Consider the following 19,010-nt stretch of genomic DNA (forward strand, 5'->3'; position numbering starts at 1 on the left):
TAGTAATTTTTTTGATTAAAGATCTACTCAATCACATATCTCACCTCCACTCTGTAGAACAACCCTCCAGGTATCTTGGCTCTGCTGGATGAGGAGTGTTGGTTCCCCAAAGCCACAGATATCTCCTTCGTAGAGAAGCTGATGAACACCCATGTCAACCATGTCAAGTTTGCCAAACCCAAACAGCTCAAAGACAAGACTGAGTTCTCTGTGCTCCACTATGCTGGGAAGGTGTGTATTGCTCGTGCTTGCGTGCTGAGATGTATACATTTGCTCCAAATGTCCACACTATATCCATTCATGTTCGATATTCATACTACATTCAAACATTCCAATATCACACAGTGTGTGGTGCCTGGCATTGGTTTTCCATTGCATCTGTTACAGACTATTTTGTGTCTGTTTCTTAGCATCCATGTTTTTTGTTTTGTTTTTTTCTTTCAGAATTAATTACTTGTGTTATCTGGTTTTGACTCTAGGTGGACTACAACGCTTCTGCATGGTTGACCAAGAACATGGACCCACTCAATGACAATGTCACAGCACTGCTTATCAGCTCTGTCAGCCCCTTTATCCAAGACCTCTGGAAAGATGGTGAGAGCTATTGTACAATAAAGTTTTTTTCTCAATGTCTTTATTATTGTTGTTTATTTGTATACATACAGTATATGCACATATAAATGCAGTCAATTTAGCATATATGTTTGAGTTAAATGGTGATGAACTATAGTTTGAATATTTGTTACATGTTCATGTAACTCAAACTGGACCTGATGTTTGACACAGGTGACCGCGTTGTTGGCCTGGATGCCCTCGCCAAGATGACCGACAGCTCCATGCCCAGTGCCTCCAAGACCAAGAAGGGAATGTTCCGGACAGTGGGCCAGCTCTACAAGGAGTCCCTGACCAAGCTCATGACCACCCTGCACAACACCCAGCCCAACTTTGTCCGCTGTATCATCCCTAACCACGAGAAGAGGGTACGAGACACCAGTGTTGCTTTGGATTCAACGGAGTCTCATTGCTGTTGATATCATTCAATGCATCATTGCAAAAAACATATTTGATTAAGTGACAAAGGTTGAGGCTGGCCACTGAAAGCAATTTTTGGAGTGTGTAGACAGTCTTTGCATATGTTTATGACTGATTCAGCCTTTTGACAGATTACAGTATGATAAAAATAGTATTCCTTTACTTCCTTCTTAGCCTGATTCCTTTATCAAGAGACGGTAGAAAAGCATTCCCCAAAAGTGTACCCCAAAATAACAGCAGTGTATGATTAAGTGTCGAGTTCATAAACACATGTAATGAAAACACATGTAATTATTTTTTCCAAGGCGGGAAAGCTGGATGCTAATCTGGTCTTGGAGCAACTGAGGTGTAACGGTGTGTTGGAGGGTATCCGTATCTGTCGCCAAGGATTCCCCAACCGCATTGTCTTCCAGGAGTTCCGACAGCGGTGAGTAGATTTTGGTTTCTTCAACGCCTCGCTGAATGTTATTTTTGCTATGTAGTAAACTGCAACAACAGTATGGTATTTTTTTTCTCTTATTTTCACACCTTAACTCATTTATTGAACTGCAATTTTTCTACTTATATGTTTTATGTACAGTTATGAGATATTGGCAGCTAATGCTATCCCTAAAGGATTCATGGATGGCAAACAAGCTTGCTGCCTTATGGTAAGATACAACTTTTTGTCTTTCCCCCAAATTATGTCTAACAAGCCCACTTCACACATACCCTCTCATTTGGGAAAACATTGGTTGAGAATAGTTGCACTAATGGCAAAAAGGTTTCCTATTCTGTATCTTATAACCACTCAAAACGAGCCTTTCATGATTTCACTTCCTGTTTTTACAATCACTTCTGGTTTGTGTAGATCAAACACCTGGACCTGGACCCAAACTTGTACCGGATTGGTCAGAGTAAGATCTTCTTTCGTACCGGCGTGTTGGCTCAACTGGAGGAAGAGAGAGATTTGAAGATCACCGTGGTGATCATAGCCTTCCAGTCCCAGGCGAGAGGGTTCCTGGCCAGAAAGTGAGCATCACAGTGTGATGCAATCTTTAATTGATTTGACAAAGTTGCTGATATATGCCTTTTGTCTAATACTTGCGTCAAACTATGTACTACATTTTACCATTGCAAGAGAGGAGTGTAAGGAATTTTGATTTTCATAATGTAAAGACAAGGATGTGAATTTGTAGCCCAAGAAACAGCTCTAACCCTTTTGATTTCATAGCTGACTGTTAGCTTAGCATACGATAATGTTATATGCTACCTATCTTCTACCTTTAAGGTTGCTTAACTTCCTTGGTTTCCACAGGGCCTTTGCTAAGAGGCAGCAGCAACTGACAGCAATGAAGGTGATCCAGAGGAACTGTGCTGCCTACCTCAAACTCAGGAACTGGCAGTGGTGGAGACTCTTCACCAAGGTAAGATACACATACACTTCAGTAAAGGGATTATCTCGGAACTCACGGAAACTGCATTTCAGGCATAATTGTAACCACTGCTAGTTGAGCGTTGTCAATGAGGTAGTAGTTGACATTGTTATTAAAGAAGGGGCCCTTTGATCTTCCCTCCTGTCCTTTAGGTCAAGCCTTTGCTGCAAGTGACACGCCAAGAGGAAGAGATGGGTATGAAGGAGGAGGAACTTAAAACAGCCAAAGACAGCGCAATGAAGTTTGAGTCCGAGTTAAAGGAGATCACCTTGAAACATACAACGGTAGGGTACAATGTCGCACACTACTCTCAATCCCAGTCTTACAAGTCACTTCATGTGTAGTCTTTACAATAATGGCACTCTCTCATAAACACAGGAACACAATTGAGTTGATGTACCCCAAGGTTGTAACCTTGGGCAATGCATCGTTTCCCTACATCCTTGATATCATCCTATTTTTCGAGGTACCTTTTCAAATCTGAATGGGAATGATTCTGGATGTTCGGCTACTCCCTCCAATCGAAACGTTAGGTTCTCGAGGAGAGGAACACGTTGCAGGAGCAGCTGCAGGCGGAGACAGAGCTGTATGCCGAGGCGGAGGAGATGAGGGTACGCCTGGCTTCTAAGAAGCAGGAGCTGGAGGAGATCCTCCATGAGATGGAGGCCAGGCTGGAGGAGGAGGAGGACCGGGCACAGGCGCTGCAAGTGGAGAAGAAGAAGATGCAGCAGCAGATGCAGGCACGTCTTTTCTTTTGTCCTTTCCTGAGCCTGTTGGTTCACGTGTTGTCAATTGTCGTTGACGCTAAATACAGCTTCTTTCTTTATGTTCTTTGGCCAAAGGACCTAGAGGAGCATCTTGAAGAAGAGGAGGATGCACGTCAGAAATTGCAGTTGGAAAAGGTGACTTGTGAGGGCAAGGTCAAGAAGTTGGAGGACGACGTCTTGGTGATGGAGGACCAAAACAACAAGCTACTGAAGGTCAGTCTCCAACCATGGAGTAATTGTAGGTTGTTGGGTCAAAGTAGTATTGGCAAATAAAGGTAACTTAATGGTGATCCTTGCATATCAAATAGGAGCTTTGTTCATTAACTAGGGTTACAGCGTAGTGTAATGTATAAATTTTTTTATAATTTTTCCATTTGACTTTTCCATTTTAGGAGAGAAAACTGATGGAGGAGAGGATAGCAGACTTTAGCTCCAACCTAGCAGAGGAAGAGGAGAAGTCCAAAAACTTGACCAAGCTCAAGAACAAACATGAGTCCATGATATCTGAACTGGAGGGTCGGTATACCCTTGTTCATCCAAAAAACAAATGCATATTTTACATTGACCATGAGACCCTATTACTATTAACCCTGGTGAAGGGTTGCATTTAGAGTCCTAATATGGTTGACCATTATCCTACCATGCTGGACTATAATGTCAGTCTCTTGTCCTACAGTCCGTCTGAAGAAAGAAGAGAAGGGTCGCCAGGAGCTGGACAAGGCCAAGCGTAAGCTTGAGGCCGAGTCGAACGACCTCCAGGAACAGATCGCTGACCTTCAAGCCCAGATTGCCGACCTCAAAGCCCAGCTCGCCAAGAAAGAGGAGGAGCTCCAGGCCGCACTGGCGAGGTGGGCCAAAGCACCGCCCAGTACACGACCACCGCATCGACATAACACGTTTTTGTATATATTTGTAGAATGAAGTGCTTTTTCTGGTTTGAAGTGGTCTAAATCATGTATTCGACGTGGGAAACCCTCCGCGACGTGTTGAATCCACACGCAGACAAACACAACCAACTGTTTCTGTCTCACCAGGCTGGAGGACGAGATGGCCCAGAAGAACAACGCGCTGAAGAAGATCCGGGAGCTGGAAGGCCACATCTCAGACCTGCAGGAGGACGTGGATTCCGAGAGGCAGGCCAGAAACAAGGCTGAGAAGACCAAGCGAGACCTGAGCGAGGAGCTGGAGGCCCTCAAGTCGGAGCTGGAGGACACGCTGGACAGCACGGCCACCCAGCAAGAGCTCAGGTGGGCACCATTAGTTCGCTCTTCATCTGTCGCCGTCTTCCAAGTTTGGGTTGACTGTGAATAGATCCAATCTTCCGTCGCTCACTGCGTGACTCCCCCTATGCGACTCCCCCTACGCGTTCCCTGGCTTCTACATCCATACATTCACCAAAACCATCCGTGCATTCACCACCCTACGGTGCATTGCTTGCGTCTTCCGTTCATCCGTTCATACGTCTATCCTTCCACACATCCCTGCCTTCTCCGTGCAGGGCTAAGAGAGAGCAGGAGGTCACCCTGCTCAAGCGGGCCATGGAGGACGAGAACCGGACCCACGAGGCCCAGGTTCAGGAGATGAGACAGAAACACACACAGGCTGCGGAGGAGCTCACCGAGCAGCTTGAGCAGTCCAAACGGGTAGGAGACCTCAAATATGCTATGCTATCTGGACCGTACTATGCTATGCTTTGGAGATTCATTATAATGATTATAATTCGATATGAATGGAAGGATAAACGTGTTCCCACGTTTGCTAACTGCCCACCAGGTGAAGTCAAACCTGGAGAAGGCCAAGCAAGCACTGGAGAAGGAGACATCGGACCTGACCATTGAGGTGCGCTCGCTGGTCCAGGCCAAGCAAGATGGCGAACACAAGAGGAAGAAGCTGGAGGGCCAGCTGACCGACCTACAGTCGCGCTTCAACGATGGCGAGAGGCAGAAGGGCGAGCTGGGAGAACGTTGCACCAAGATCACGGTGAGATAGGGTTGGAGATAAAGAGTGAAGTGCAGCCTTAATGAAGTGCGACTCGTTTGTACGTCACTTTGGAGAAAAGTATAGTTGCATCAAAAGGTTGCCAGATCAACTGGATGAAGACCAGATATGGATTTCAGGTAAGTGACTGACCCGTATTTCATTTTTGTGACCCCACAGATTGAGTTGGAGAGTGTCACCAACCTCTTGAATGAAGCTGAGGGCAAGAACATTAAGCTGAGCAAAGACGTCACCACACTGAGCTCCCAAGTTCAAGATACACAGGTACACACAAACACCACAAATGGACAACTTTTGCAACTGAAAGAGCTCTCAATTTGGTTTTCATGAAGTCTAACGATATTCCATAGCCCCATATCTCAAATGCACTTGTGCATTGTTGAAGTTGGAACTGGAACCTTTAACCCTCATCTGCGTTGACATCCATAGGAGTTGCTAGCGGAGGAAACTCGTCAGAAGCTGCAGTTCTCCACCCGCCTGCGTCAGATGGAGGACGAGAAGAACAGCCTGCAGGAGCAGCTGGATGAGGAGGTGGAGGCCAAGAGGAACGTGGAGAGACACGTCTCCACTCTCAACATCCAGGTACGGAAGCCCATGAGTACAACATTGTGATGGGGGCGGTGGTTGTTGTCAGAGCAGTGTAACATTCATGCAATCTTAAAGAGTTATGTCTAGCGAGATACATCCAGACGTCTTTAATGATTCTTACCTTGACCGCGCACCATAGACAGAAGTCATCGTTCAGCTTTCGCTTTGTAAATGTTGTAATTCAATAAGACACTTTGTGTATCATTGTCCTGGATATTCAACGAATCCATCTACTTTTTGAAACCTGTTTGAACCTGCTTCTCCAGCTCTCAGACTCCAAAAAGAAGCTGGAGGAAATGGCTGGGAACGTTGAGCTCCTGGAGGAGAGCAAGAAACGCCTACAGAGGGACCTGGAAGCCTCCAGCACCCAGTTTGAGGAGAAGGCTTCAGCCTACGACAAGTTGGAGAAGACCAAGAACCGTCTGCAGCAGGAACTGGAGGACATCTTGATGGACTTGGACAACCAAAGGCAGATTGTCTCCAATCTGGAGAAGAAGCAGAAGAAGTTTGACCAGGTCAGAGGCCAATCGGTCGACCCCTGAGGAGATTTAAGATATGAGGATGCTAATTGTACAATAGTAGTAAAATAGGGGATTCAAAGGGGAACGTGGGTCTGCTGACAAACATGCTGGTTTTGTGTATTCTAATAAATATACCACAAACAAAAAGAACACCTAAGCCTTTCCCCTTCAGATGTTGGCGGAGGAGAAGAGCATCTCCAGCAAGTATGCGGATGAGAGGGACCGTGCGGAGGCGGAGGCCAGGGAGAAAGAGACCAAGACTCTGTCCCTGGCCCGGGCTCTGGAGGAGGCCCAGGACTCCAGAGAGGAGCTGGAGAGAGCCAACAAGGCCCTGAGGATCGAGATGGAGGACCTGGTCAGCTCCAAGGACGACGTGGGAAAGAGCGTAAGTCTGTCGATCATTTCGATCCAAGGAGCACCAAACTGTTTCTTTCATCTTTCAAAAATCGGGGCATAAAGTGCAGAATACGGTGGAGGTGGAAAATGTTGTGGATTGTTGAGTGAACTCGTGAACCATGAACTCGTTTGGCAAACCGTCAGCCAACCACCTTCACTCCTGCCATTCACAATGTTTTGTGCTGTCTCTATGAACTTTCTGCTCCATTAGGCTATTTCCATTCCACACACATACGAAGTACAACTAATCTTTGAACTTGATGATGATGCCCGCTTTTCCTCACCTTGAAGGTCCACGAGCTGGAGAAGTCCAAGCGTGGCCTGGACGCCCAGGTGGAGGAGATGAAGACCCAGCTGGAGGAGCTGGAGGACGAGCTGCAGGCAGCCGAGGACGCCAAGCTGCGTCTGGAGGTCAACATGCAGGCCCTCAAGGCCCAGTTTGAAAGGGACCTGTTGGGACGCGACGAGCAGGGAGAGGAGAAGAAGAGGCAGCTCATCAAACAGGTGCAGGAATGCGTTTTTTTGGGGGAAAACGTCTGCGGCATGAATAACTCCGTGCAACATCTGTGGCCCAAAGAATTGAGCTGTTGCGTTGACGTTTCGAAATAAATCTTCAATCAAAATGATTTTTCTGCGGACACCTCTCTGAAATGTAGTCTGGCATTCCTTCCTTTTAAATCCAAAACATATTAACCTGCGGGCTAGTTTGCTAATAAGAAGAGGGGCTAAATATTCCATTCCCTTTCCTTCACAAGTATCAGAATCAACAGAAATAAAGCAACCATATCATGCTCTTGTTTCATTGGCCCGTCCAGGTGCGTGAGTTGGAGACAGAGCTGGAGGACGAGCGCAAGCAGAAAGCCACAGTGGCGGCGTCCAAGAAAAAGATGGAGGGAGACATAAAGGACCTGGAGGGACAGATTGAGACCTCCAACAAGGGACGGGATGAGGCCATCAAACAACTGCGCAAGCTCCAGGTCAGAAGGACTGAGCAACCTTGAAAACAATGGATATCCGTAGTAGCTTTTGTGGCGAAAAAAAAAAAGAATAGCGTTAATATGTGTCGTTAACAGTTAAGTAACTTATACCACGTGATAGTCTTATAGTCTTATCGTCGCTCTCCTCTTCGGTCTGCACCACCAGGCTCAGATGAAGGACTACCAGAGGGAGCTGGACGATGCACGCGCAGCCAGGGAGGAGGTTCTGACCACGGCCAAGGAGAGCGAGAGGAAGGCCAAGAGTCTGGAGGCTGAGCTCATGCAGGTCCAAGAGGTAACCTTGCCAACCGTCAACCCTATCTGACACACAGCTAATCCGGTGCCATAGCACAAGCTAGTCCTAAATGGGCGTATGTGTACGTGTGTGTCTCTGTAGGACCTAGCAGCTGCAGACAGGGCACGGAAGCAAGCAGAGGCTGAGAGAGATGAGCTTTCTGATGAGCTGGCAAGCAACTCTTCCGGAAAGTGAGTGGAAATTGCTTTCTGAACAATCATGACCCTTTTTGTTCAATTATCCAAGCATGTGTAAGTGAACACTGAATGGAACACTGTACTGAGGCACTGTTTATTTTGGGTGGCTACTGTTTAATTTGCGGCTGTGTGCGTCAGGTCGGCCTTGTCTGATGAGAAGCGTCGCCTGGAAGCCAAGATTTCTCAGCTGGAGGAGGAGTTGGAAGAGGAGCAGAGCAACATGGAGATCATCAACGACAGACTGAGGAAGAGCACGCAACAGGTACAACTCACACAAGGAAGCTATTGACCATATTCAACCCAAGGACCACACCATGACAGCTAGCTGACGTCGGAACCATTCTCTGGCGCAGTGTGTGGCTGTGATTATTTGGAGCAGAATTGCTCCTTGACCACACACTGACCGCTCTGACCGCTCTGACCGCTCCTCAGGTGGACCAGCTGAACAACGAGTTGCAGACGGAGCGCACCACCTCCCAGAAGAACGAGAGTGCCCGTCAGCAGATGGAGAGGCAGAACAAGGAGCTGAAAGCCAAGCTTCAGGAGATGGAGAACCAGGTCAAGTCCAAGTTCAAGTCATCTATCACCGCCCTGGAGGCCAAGGTGGCTCAGCTGGAGGAGCAGCTGGAACAGGAGAGCAGGTCAGGAGCCGTGCGTGCGTGTGTGTGTACGTGTGATCGAGTTGAAGCGGTTCAAACTCACCCCCCCAGTAGAATTACCGCCCGCCCGCGCCCTCGACCTGATAGATTTCCTGTCGCGTAGCTGGCTAAAGTAAACTGTTGTAAATGGTGGACATTGCGTCTGCAAGGAATGTAAGGTGAAGTGACCCCAAAGTGGGCAGGTGAGAGAGGAGGCGATACTGACGTGCAACGAGATGCTCGTCCCTGTTGCGTACGCGCATGTATCTGTGTGTGTCTGTGTTTGTGCTGGACCCATAAAGTAATACACGCTCCAAAATGATTCAGCAAACATTATCTTTACCCTCACAAGTTTCATATATCCATAAGTGAAAGACAAATGCCATGACCTAAGTGAATAAACGTCTCCAGTTGTATGTTTTCGGCCACATTGGTGGTATAATGGCGGCTCGCTGTGTGCAGGGAGAAGCAGGCCTCTGTCAAGGGAATGCGTCAGAAGGACAAGAAGCTGAAGGATCTGATGCTTCAGGTGGAGGATGAGAGGAAACAGGCAGAGCAGTACAAAGACCAGGTACTCTACCAATCTACACCCAGACAAACCAAGATGAAGCTAATGCAATGCTAAAACTGTCAGACTGTATTAACTCTTCTTTTTTACAGATAAACCAACATTGAATTAGTTAAGAACCCAAATGAGTCTTATGAAGCCGTAGAAAGCCTCTTTGTCTTTTTTTATGTAAATTACCCAACTCTGAAAGCCGTCTCATGCTGATAAATTACAAACCGTTACGAAGTTAAGATGTAATGTTACTTATGGTTGGACGACACTTGAGGATGACTTCATTCTTCCCACCTGTCATGTCAAGTATTATTCCCCCAAAAAACACCCATCTAATCTCCCATTCTTCTTCCTGGTTCCAGGTCATCGATAAGTCACACAATGTCATGTTATTTTGTGCTGAGTCATGCTTTTAGGGGGTGATGACAGTCTGGTGGAAGTCTGACCACCCTGTTGTTTCCTTGGTCCTACCCAGGCGGACAAGTCTACGGCTCGGATGAAGCAGCTGAAGAGGCAGCTGGAGGAGTCGGAGGAGGAGTCCCAGCGCATCACCGCCGGCCGCAGGAAGGTGCAGCGCGAGCTGGACGAGTCCACCGAGGCAAACGACGCACTGACCCGTGAGGTCAACTCCCTCAAGAGCAAACTCAGGTAAAATTCGATGACTCTCGTGTTTCGGTGTTATCTTGTGTTCTCCCGTCTTCTTTTTTAGTGTCCTCTCGAGTTTTTGGTAATGTCCTCTGTCCTGACATGACATTTTTAGTCCATCGGATATGCACTGGACAACAAATATGTCCTGTATGCAGAGCTACGTGCGCAGTGGAATAACAAGCGCTCCCATTCGGTCCTCACTGATTTGGCTCAATGCAAGTCACTTCAAAAAACAACAACCGTGAGACAAATCAAAAGCACCTCACAAACTCACACATGTTCAAATATGTTTGAAAAAGGGCCGATCTGACCACACTTCTAGAACAGCATGACCTATTCAGCGGTGCAGTAAAATAGACTTAAAAAGTTGGGGGAGCTTGGTCGGTTTGACTTCTTGCATGTAACCGCATTCCTGTTTATGTAGCTGCCCGTCCCCTACCCAACCACACTTCACAAATTCCAATTAAACTCATGCAAATGGATACACAGTATCCAGCGAGCGCTTCCCTACTTCACATCATCTGTCAGACTTTGTTTTTTTCCCACTGGAACCCAAAGCATTTCTGTCTTTATTGCAGAGGCAACCCAGAGCCAAAGGAGTAATGTTGCAGGTACCTCTGCTCGTAGATGTTACCACATCAACATTTCACCAGCTGTCTATAACTTCACCCCCCTGCCCATACACTTTGACTCTTCTCCTTCAGTATGCCTATAAGAGGGAAAATATGGTTCAATTGTGTGTTTATCCGAAAAACGATTCTGTAACCCTGCAAGAGAAATGCAGTGCATTAAAAACAAAAACTTTCATTGGTAACCATATTTTTCTCCATGCTTGGTTTAGTTGGTCTAAACCTGACTCATTTCCCTGAAGTCAGGAATGGAATGAGTTTGAATCCTAACTGCCATGCTAACTCTTATGATAACAACACCATCTCCACACTGCATTTTCAATTACTATTTGCTCTTTCATCCCATTGTTGATCACTTGACTGTGTTTTTCATCCAAAGTTAAGCATAACTTGACAGAGGTGTTGTTGGCAGTTGTTGGTTTGGTTCTCACAGTAAAATACAAAGTTTTTTTTATTCAATGGTAGTAGCATTAACCATTTTTATGTTAAACCTGTAACCATTTTTATGTTTTGTTGGTTGATCATAAAGTGTCACTTTTGTTTATATTTTGGGTATTTAAACTCCTGGACCTTCATGAAAATGTCATGACGTTTCAAATGCCACACCAACATTATCAGAAAAACGGTCTGTTATTATTCCACACTAATTCAAGTTTGCTTTACATGTGTATATGTTTGTCTATTTCTGCGTCTGTATATGCGTGTATGTCTGAATCTTTGTTTAAGGCGTGGCAACGAGCCCTCCTTCAGCAGTGCACCGCGGCGTGTCGGGGGAGGTGGCAGCAGCCGGAGGGTGATCGAGGATGAAGAAGATGGAGATACACAGGGTGACTTCAACGGAACCAAGTCTGCCGAGTAGAAGAAAAGGAATTCAGAAAGCCTCAATGTTTCTTAGTCCAGATCACTTTAAATTGATTCGTTTTTCTATTTCCTAGAGCACCTTTCTAACATTCTATGAGGTTTTGAGAGTGTCGTTTTGTTGATGATTGTTTTGCTGTTCTTTGCTAGCACTGTTTTTCTACTGCACTGAATGACTATATTTTCTTTTTTGAATTATTTTGCGCCCTCTCAAGGTACCAGGTAGCTTTCTTTATTCCCCTTTCACCTAAAAGGAAAGTCAAGTATCCCTTTCAGCCACTTTCAAACTTTATCAGAGTTTTCTATACATCTATGTTGATATATTTAGAGTTTATGTAAATCTATTATCTTAATCCCATTCATATTACATTTTGACTGGTCCTGTCTTTTGAGACTGCTGTTGCCTTTTTAGATTCTTCTAGGAGACATTGTTGTGGTACAGTACATTAGGTTAGGTACCTAAGACCAACCTAAATCACATCAGTGCAAAATATTTCTACCATGATGAAGTATACCCATCCAAGAAAATAAGAACATAGTCCAAATGTATTGCTATTATGGATTACCAATATTGACACAGTTGCAACTGTAGCAACAGCTTTATTCTGTCCATGGCTTGGATAAGGAATACACATCATAGATCAAATAAGGGTATGTAACAAGCTGTCAAATATAGACTGTTTATTATGTTTACCTTTACACTGAACATCACCATTCTATATTTTGATAAGATCCTGTCCGACTAAATTGTTTTAAGTGATAATATATTTTATTATCTAGATGACCTATTCAGAAATGGTGTTATATAACTGAGTCCAGTTTAAATATCCAAATGCATCTTTCATCCTAAAAACTGGTCACCACCAAGATACTGTTTGTCACCATGCTTTTTTTACCCAAATAATGTTTAAACCTTCAATCTGAATCTGTCTATAAATTGTGGAATCACCTGCACAAGAAATAAAGAGTGAAAAAATAACACCCATTTCCTGACTGTTAATGTCTATCGAGCTCCAACATTGAAAATATAAAAGACACACACACAATACTTTTCTCTGTTTTAATAAAAAATAATTTGCAAACCAACAAGTATACATAGAACACATTGGGTGTGAACATAGTCCAAACAGGGAGGTGAAAAGTGTAAGTGTCACAGCCATGACCAGTGGCTACATATCCAATGTGAGAAGCTCCACAGTGGACTTCACAGACACTGCACTTCCTGGGTCAAAGTTCACACAAAACAGCTCACCAACATCAACAGCTGAGCTACACTCTACACATTGGCATATGTTGTGACGCTCCTTGTTCAGACATATATATTGATAGATTTCTTCGGTGCAATGATGAAGCGATGACAGTCATATTTAGTGACAGAGAAGCCAAGACCAGAGAAGCACTGTCAGTGGAACAACTTTCTTTTTTTTTTTCCAGGTTTAGTTTACAGGGGTGTACAGACTAGACAATACACACTTCTTGGGCTAGGCAGACCATAGCAGACCACAGCCCTATAGGTTTGAACTTCCACCATTTACAGACCTTCAAGAAAATATGAGGAACCCACAACATTACACAGCTTATAACACTGCGTAACATTACCAGACCCATTTACAACATGTCACAGTCTCTAAAGGCCGGCCACACTACTCTTGAGAACATAATTCTGAAAAATAGAATAGACGTGTGCTTATTTCTGAACTCTGGTCAAATCTATTATTGCCTGTTATTGCTATTTCCGTCTTGATATGACCTTCAACTTTGAACAAAGGCCAATACTGAACTACATGCCCTTTTCAGCCTTCTTCCTTACAAAGAAATGGCCTATCTGATCTGCCTGGATCAGTGACAGGCACACAGAGCAGCACACTCGCATCCACTCCCATCTTATCACTGATGATATCTCAAGCAGGAGAAGGAAGGTTGCATGAGTTTTTCCTTGATTTGTTTGTTTTCCCCCTCAGTGCTTCCTTGAAACTCATTGGAGAAGGTGAGGCTCTCCCCTCTTCTCCTCCAATGACATTGTGTTCGCTGCAAAGGACAGCAAAGAGAACATCTGTGGAATGTGAGGTTTAATCCCTGTCAGAAACATTGGTATACATTCAAACAGTGCCGACTGAGGCACTGACTAAACTTCTTTAATTATGAACTCAGAAGATAAGAAAAGCCTGCTGCGTCAATGTCTTAAAAAAATACTATAAAAAATGTCACAACAGACATGCCGAAATTTCTCTGGTAATTGTGCTCAAAAAAAAAAAAAAAGTGTTATGTTCCGAAATAATACCATTTCAAAATTCTTACTCCTCAAAGGTGTACATTATCAACCACTGCCTCCAGTTCAGTTCATCAGCTCATTGAGTAGTACCCAATAACATTTACAGCAGACCAGTTAGACAGATATCGTGGAAGCCTCATATTGCTAACTTTTGAGACACTTGAGAACTTTGCACTCTACTTTTCACAAAGCTACATACCTAAAGTCATAACTCTCTTCTCTTTAACCTTTCGACCTAATCATATGCTACAAGGAAGACATGTCCACTTCATGACAAGGCTAAAAACACACACACACAAAAAAAAAAAAACTAAATGAGGAGATAATATTGGTCAAGGCAGCAATGGCTAAAATGCTAACACTAACTCTTGTCTGACTCGACATGTAGGAACTGTTAACAAAACAAACTGGCTTCAAGACAGCAAGGTCAAAAGGGACCAGAAAGGGTTAGTGGCACAACATAAAAATTGTGGACTGGGAGAACAAGGAGACACAGGAGGGTGTGCAGCATTTGTCATCCAATGTCCCCAATATTCTGTCAAGCGAAAAAGCTGTAATGTGGTAGCATTAGGATGTCATTTTTCTCAGCCCATGCAGCATTACAAGGGGGAAAGGGGAGGGGGGCGGCTTCTTAGTTCTTAGTGGGACATTGTTGGGTTCAGTGTGAATAAGTGTGTGTGTGGGGCACACAGCTGAAAGCCATATTGGAACTTTGGAGCAGTCTTATGGTGGGGTACAGTGAGGTGCATGTATGCATGTGTCTCATAGCAGGATCTTAACCCCACCCTGTGGTGACTGGGAGCCTTGAGAGAGACCACGAGGAGGAGCGGGTCCAAACTCTAACCTCTTCACCAAGCTGGAAGAAACGATGCATACACACCAAGATCACGGTTAGCACAAAACAGCGCTAGGACGGTCTGTATGACATTGCTAACACGTCCTTGAGGTAAAGTATATTCAGTGGAAATACACACTCCAAATTAAAAAGCAAGGTCCGGTTTGAAAACACGTGAAAAAAAGAAAAGGCGTTCAATAAAAGTACCTTTCATTCGTTAAAATTGTTTTTGGCTTCCCTCTCACGAAGAATCATTGATCGGACAAGATCAGAGGCTACCTCACAGACGCGTGAAAGGAAGGATGACGACTGATATCCTCTCCTGAAACGGTCAGGTGACCGGAGAGACTTCCCGCTTACCTGTCGTACTGTGGAGGGGGGCTCATGCTGCTGGCCTGCACCTCCAAGCCCTCTGGAGCAGAGGGAGTGCTGGGCCCTGCCGGAAGAGCCGGCCTGTTTGTCGACGTGTCGTACACAAACTCTCGACAGGACGCCAACTTGGACTCAAGGTTCTGGGAAAGCCGAAACAGGACGGGGCATTCTTGTTCATGAACATCGCCATCGGGGTTCCGCAGGTTGTGTTTATGTGTAACCGGAATGGGCGTAAGCCCTTTGTTTACAACGGCAAAAGCCTGAGGGTCTCTCTTACCCCAACTTTTCGAAGCAGCTCCCCTACGATGTTGAGTGCTGATATGCGGGCTGACGTGGTCAGGGGGCTTCCTGTCAGGTTATCACCTGAACACAAACACAAACACTAAACGCACCGTACAACAAGGACATAGTCCATCAACCAATACACCTGTATATGGGTTTATAAGTGAAAAATCCTATATACACACACACACACCACTGGTTTAACAGTATCCACTATTGACGCTAAGATATGGATGGATACGTGCTAGCATGAAGGGATATTTCTTTAATGCCATTTCAGCAAGAGCAGCCATTGAATTTACCTCGCCGGATGTTGGACGCGGGCGTGGTGAAGGTACCGAGGGGTTTGGAGGGGGTGGCCGGGAGCGAGGGGTACCCGGGGGAGGACCGCGACAGTGAGTCGGTCCTGTCCGTGTCCTTGCCGAGGCTGCTGGAGGGACGTCGCTCCTGGACCTGCTGCACGGCCAGCTCCTGCCGCAGGTCTGTCCATGACACAGGGGCCGACAGTCAGCTTCAGTGAGGACAGTCGCGTACCATCATGCACCAGGGTAGGTTAACACAACAGCAACACAACAACAACAACAACCCCTGGATTACAGCTGAACTCGGACAGCTGAGGTTGATGAAGGTGGAAGGGTTTGGGAGTCTAAATCCGAGTTTGGCAGGGTGGCGAGAGATGCGAAACGACTGCAATATAAAAGAAACTTCAAAAGTTCTCCGAAACCAAGCCGGCCTCCGTCTGGAGGGGCCTTCTACAAACTGAAAGCCCCTCCCCTCCCCACTCCACTAATGACTCGCCAACAACCTGAATGAGGTCTATTGTTGATGTGACAGACAATGGGCCAGTCCTGACACCATCCCCCATGTCTCCATCCACCAGCTCCAGACCACCAGCTCCTCCTACCCCCGGAGCCTCTCTACAAACGCCCACCTCAGAGGCCCCATCCTCCCCAACGACAACAAGAAGGACCTTCTCCGTCCTGTTATTCAAGAGGCAGAACCCCCGTCAAAGCAGCCGGACTCAATTCTGTCTCTCACATGATTATCTCATAACACTCTCTTTGTAAAATTGTCACTTATGTCACTGTATTTTGCCAGTTGTTGTCCTTGCACTACATGTTTAATGCTACGCATCTGCAGACCAAAGCAAATTTCTTTGTACGTGGTAAAAAATACTTGTCAATAACCTTGTTTCGGATTCTGAAGAACACAGAGTAGTTCTCAAATATTATTGATAATGTCTATTTAGGAAGCTGGTCCTTCAGCTTGTTCTAAATAAATGTGCTTAATTCAACGGACATTTGTATCCAAGACAACTTTAGAGTTGGGTCGATGAGCTATCAAATGTCGCCGAGCTTCAGAATGGAGTTAAGAACTTGCATGATCAGCGATTATTGAGAACATTAGCTCTGGTGTGTGTGTGTGTGCACGCGCGTGCTTCTGCGTACCTCTGGCCTCGTCCTTGAGCCTCTGGACAGATTCCAGCAGGTTCTCTTTTTCATCCAGCTCACTCTCCAGAAAGGCGTTCCTCTCGATCACATGGTTCATCCTCTGTTCAAAATCCTCGAGTGACATAATGGTCGCCCTGGGATACCGGAGAGACACAGTCATGGTTATTGAGTTTTTGAGGTTATTATTCGGAGCTAGACGTTACTAAGCGATGGTGCATGTGTTCTACAAGTAGAAAATGACAATGAGTCTTAAAAGTTAATGTTATCTGTTGGCTGGAGCTTGTTCTCATGTTCTCTTGCGAGTTTGTGTGAGAAGCCTATTCATCCAATATCAAACTCACGTCCAGATTGCTTTCCAGACAACAACTAAAATGACGTCCCAAACCCTTATACTTAGACCCAGTAAAGGTCAAAGATCATCCAGACAGACTGTCTGACCTCTTGGCCCTCTCCAGGTCATCGTTGGACTGCTCCAGCTCTCTGATGTACTTCTGCAGGTGGTCTCGAACGGCCGTGGTCTCGGCCAGGTCTCCCTCCAGCATGGAGATCTGTCTGAAGGCCTCCGAATGCTGGGCCTCAAACTTCTCCTGCGAAGACGAGGCACACGAGAAGGAAGCAAAACAAACGTTGAAATAAAAAGACATTCTAAAATAACACTCCCCCCAGTCCTCTCTTCTTTTTTTTTTTTTTTACACAGTAAACTGATCACATTTTGGTTTTCATTTCCCAAGTTGACTTCGGAGAAAAACTGATAGTTCAGCTTAGTACTATATAGCTCCTTTTCACTTTCGTCACCCTGACTGTTCCTAAGCAATTTGGATTTTTTTTTGAAGATATCTGTATTCTCTCTATAATATTTGTCTTCCCTCTGGACTTTTGAGCAAAAATAGCAGTCAGCTGCTCCATCATGGCTTTACAGAAGAGCCTCTGGTGCTGGCTGTGGGTTTAGTGAATTAGTGCCTGGAGACAAATTTGACTGTGTGTGTGTGTGTATTATTGAAATGTACTCACTAAAACTTCACAAACTAAGCACAGCCTTAGTCAACAACATGCACAACAACATGAGCGAGAATGACCCAGAAAACTTAGATGCCGTACCCTGATGTTTTCCAGTTCCATGCAGAGTCTGTTGTTATCTGAAAGCAATTCCTTGTTTCGTGCCTCACAAGTTTTCAGTTCTACCTCCAGTTCAGCCTCATAGTCCCGACTCATCTGCTGAAACTCCTGCAACTCCTCAAGAGCCTCCTCGGCCCTATATATGGTCACACGCACACGTCAGACCCCAAAACAGCTGAAAGAATGAGCTACTATGGTCATTGGCTAGAATAATCATATGGGACCCATAATCGAATCACTTAGTTAATTTGGAAACGTCTAAGCTACAGCTATCAAGCTAACCATCTGTTGTGGCTAAGATATGGGATGTGAATAGCGCGGATGGTCGGGCAACTCTTCCGTTGTTCTGGAATGTCTCAGTCTTACCTTTGCTGGTGTTTCTCTGCCTGCTCCTTCCAGAAGCACATTTCTTCCTCCGCAGACCCGAACTTTGTATTTGGTTCTCCCATCGTGCTATCTACATAAGTTTGGTGTCACAACTACAATAATTAATCACGTTAAGAAGATGCATACCACAGGAGGATTATAGTCAAAGCCAACAAGTTGCTCCTATCATATATCGTGCAATAAATTATACTGCTGACGACACTGGTCGGTTGAACTTAATGTAACAAGAATAGACAAATGCGATGGATATTCAGCAGAATTTAACTAGGTAGCATGCTAGCTAGCTAGCTAGCTTCCTAGTATAGCCGTAAATTCAACAATAGTTATAATTCTAATTGAGCGTACAGCAGCACAAGATAGAAAAGTAACCAAATGCTTACCGGCATAAGTAGAGCAGTACCACTTTTAGATTTTGAAATTGTAACACTACTACAATAACTTCATCAGTTAGTAGCCATCTAATACAAAGCAAGCATTTTGCTAGCTAATTAGCTAACTTGCTGTCAACTGACTGCACTGACGTCCAACATCACAACCAAATACAAATCCTGTTGCGGCGCGCAATATTATTGGTGGATTGTGTGGACTGACACAAAAAGAGACAGACATGAACCAATCAATGGGTGCGTCCCCTTGCGCAAAAACAACTACAGGGTTGGAAAGGTTTCGCCTTGATGAATTTAAAAGTTTTGTAAATTTTAAAATATCTCGAATGAGTGTCAAGTTTCTTATTAAAATGTTCCAGAAACAAAATCATATCAAATGGCAGGCATTCTG

General features: G+C 45.1%; 2 protein-coding genes across 6 annotated transcripts in view; one reads left to right on the forward strand and one right to left on the reverse strand.

The window, feature by feature from the left end:
* Positions 1–12,503, forward strand: part of myh11a (myosin, heavy chain 11a, smooth muscle) — a 32,284-nt gene extending 19,781 nt beyond the window's left edge. For 2 of the 4 annotated variants that reach the window (XM_084684807.1, XM_084684808.1), the window contains 28 exons: positions 58–231; positions 480–594; positions 787–980; positions 1,338–1,459; positions 1,613–1,682; positions 1,883–2,043; positions 2,330–2,438; positions 2,600–2,731; positions 2,981–3,187; positions 3,290–3,427; positions 3,607–3,730; positions 3,891–4,062; positions 4,249–4,461; positions 4,713–4,857; positions 4,988–5,194; positions 5,372–5,476; positions 5,642–5,794; positions 6,067–6,315; positions 6,494–6,706; positions 7,009–7,221; positions 7,533–7,694; positions 7,861–7,989; positions 8,092–8,180; positions 8,325–8,448; positions 8,619–8,827; positions 9,287–9,395; positions 9,859–10,031; positions 11,387–12,503. In XM_084684807.1, the coding sequence (XP_084540933.1) occupies positions 58–231; positions 480–594; positions 787–980; positions 1,338–1,459; positions 1,613–1,682; positions 1,883–2,043; positions 2,330–2,438; positions 2,600–2,731; positions 2,981–3,187; positions 3,290–3,427; positions 3,607–3,730; positions 3,891–4,062; positions 4,249–4,461; positions 4,713–4,857; positions 4,988–5,194; positions 5,372–5,476; positions 5,642–5,794; positions 6,067–6,315; positions 6,494–6,706; positions 7,009–7,221; positions 7,533–7,694; positions 7,861–7,989; positions 8,092–8,180; positions 8,325–8,448; positions 8,619–8,827; positions 9,287–9,395; positions 9,859–10,031; positions 11,387–11,519 (4,344 nt within the window). In that variant the 3' untranslated portion in view covers positions 11,520–12,503. Of the gene's footprint in view, positions 1–57; positions 232–479; positions 595–786; positions 981–1,337; positions 1,460–1,612; positions 1,683–1,882; positions 2,044–2,329; positions 2,439–2,599; positions 2,732–2,980; positions 3,188–3,289; positions 3,428–3,606; positions 3,731–3,890; positions 4,063–4,248; positions 4,462–4,712; positions 4,858–4,987; positions 5,195–5,371; positions 5,477–5,641; positions 5,795–6,066; positions 6,316–6,493; positions 6,707–7,008; positions 7,222–7,532; positions 7,695–7,860; positions 7,990–8,091; positions 8,181–8,324; positions 8,449–8,618; positions 8,828–9,286; positions 9,396–9,858; positions 10,032–10,609; positions 10,839–11,386 lie in introns of those variants that run through there. The other 2 variants (XM_084684810.1, XM_084684809.1) reach the window with 2 other exon arrangements.
* Positions 12,504–12,564: 61 nt separating this feature from the next.
* nde1 (nudE neurodevelopment protein 1) lies at positions 12,565–18,947 on the reverse strand. 2 transcript variants are annotated; one of them, XM_084685912.1, is made up of 9 exons: positions 18,614–18,947; positions 18,213–18,325; positions 17,829–17,982; positions 17,169–17,317; positions 16,728–16,864; positions 15,582–15,761; positions 15,275–15,360; positions 14,986–15,137; positions 12,565–14,646 (listed from the first exon to the last, which is right to left on the reverse strand). In XM_084685912.1, the coding sequence occupies exons 2-9, from the start codon at positions 18,293–18,295 to the stop codon at positions 14,553–14,555; spliced, it is 1,035 nt and encodes a 344-aa protein (XP_084542038.1). In that variant the 5' UTR covers positions 18,296–18,325; positions 18,614–18,947; the 3' UTR covers positions 12,565–14,552. The 2 variants fall into 2 exon arrangements, with proteins under 2 accessions (XP_084542038.1, XP_084542037.1); XM_084685911.1 differs by having other exon boundaries at positions 18,213–18,303; positions 18,614–18,946.
* Positions 18,948–19,010: the final 63 nt, after the last annotated feature.

This window comes from Hypomesus nipponensis, chromosome 21, assembly GCF_054491055.1.
Source record: "Hypomesus nipponensis isolate SF chromosome 21, ASM5449105v1, whole genome shotgun sequence".
Taxonomy (NCBI): domain Eukaryota; kingdom Metazoa; phylum Chordata; class Actinopteri; order Osmeriformes; family Osmeridae; genus Hypomesus; species Hypomesus nipponensis.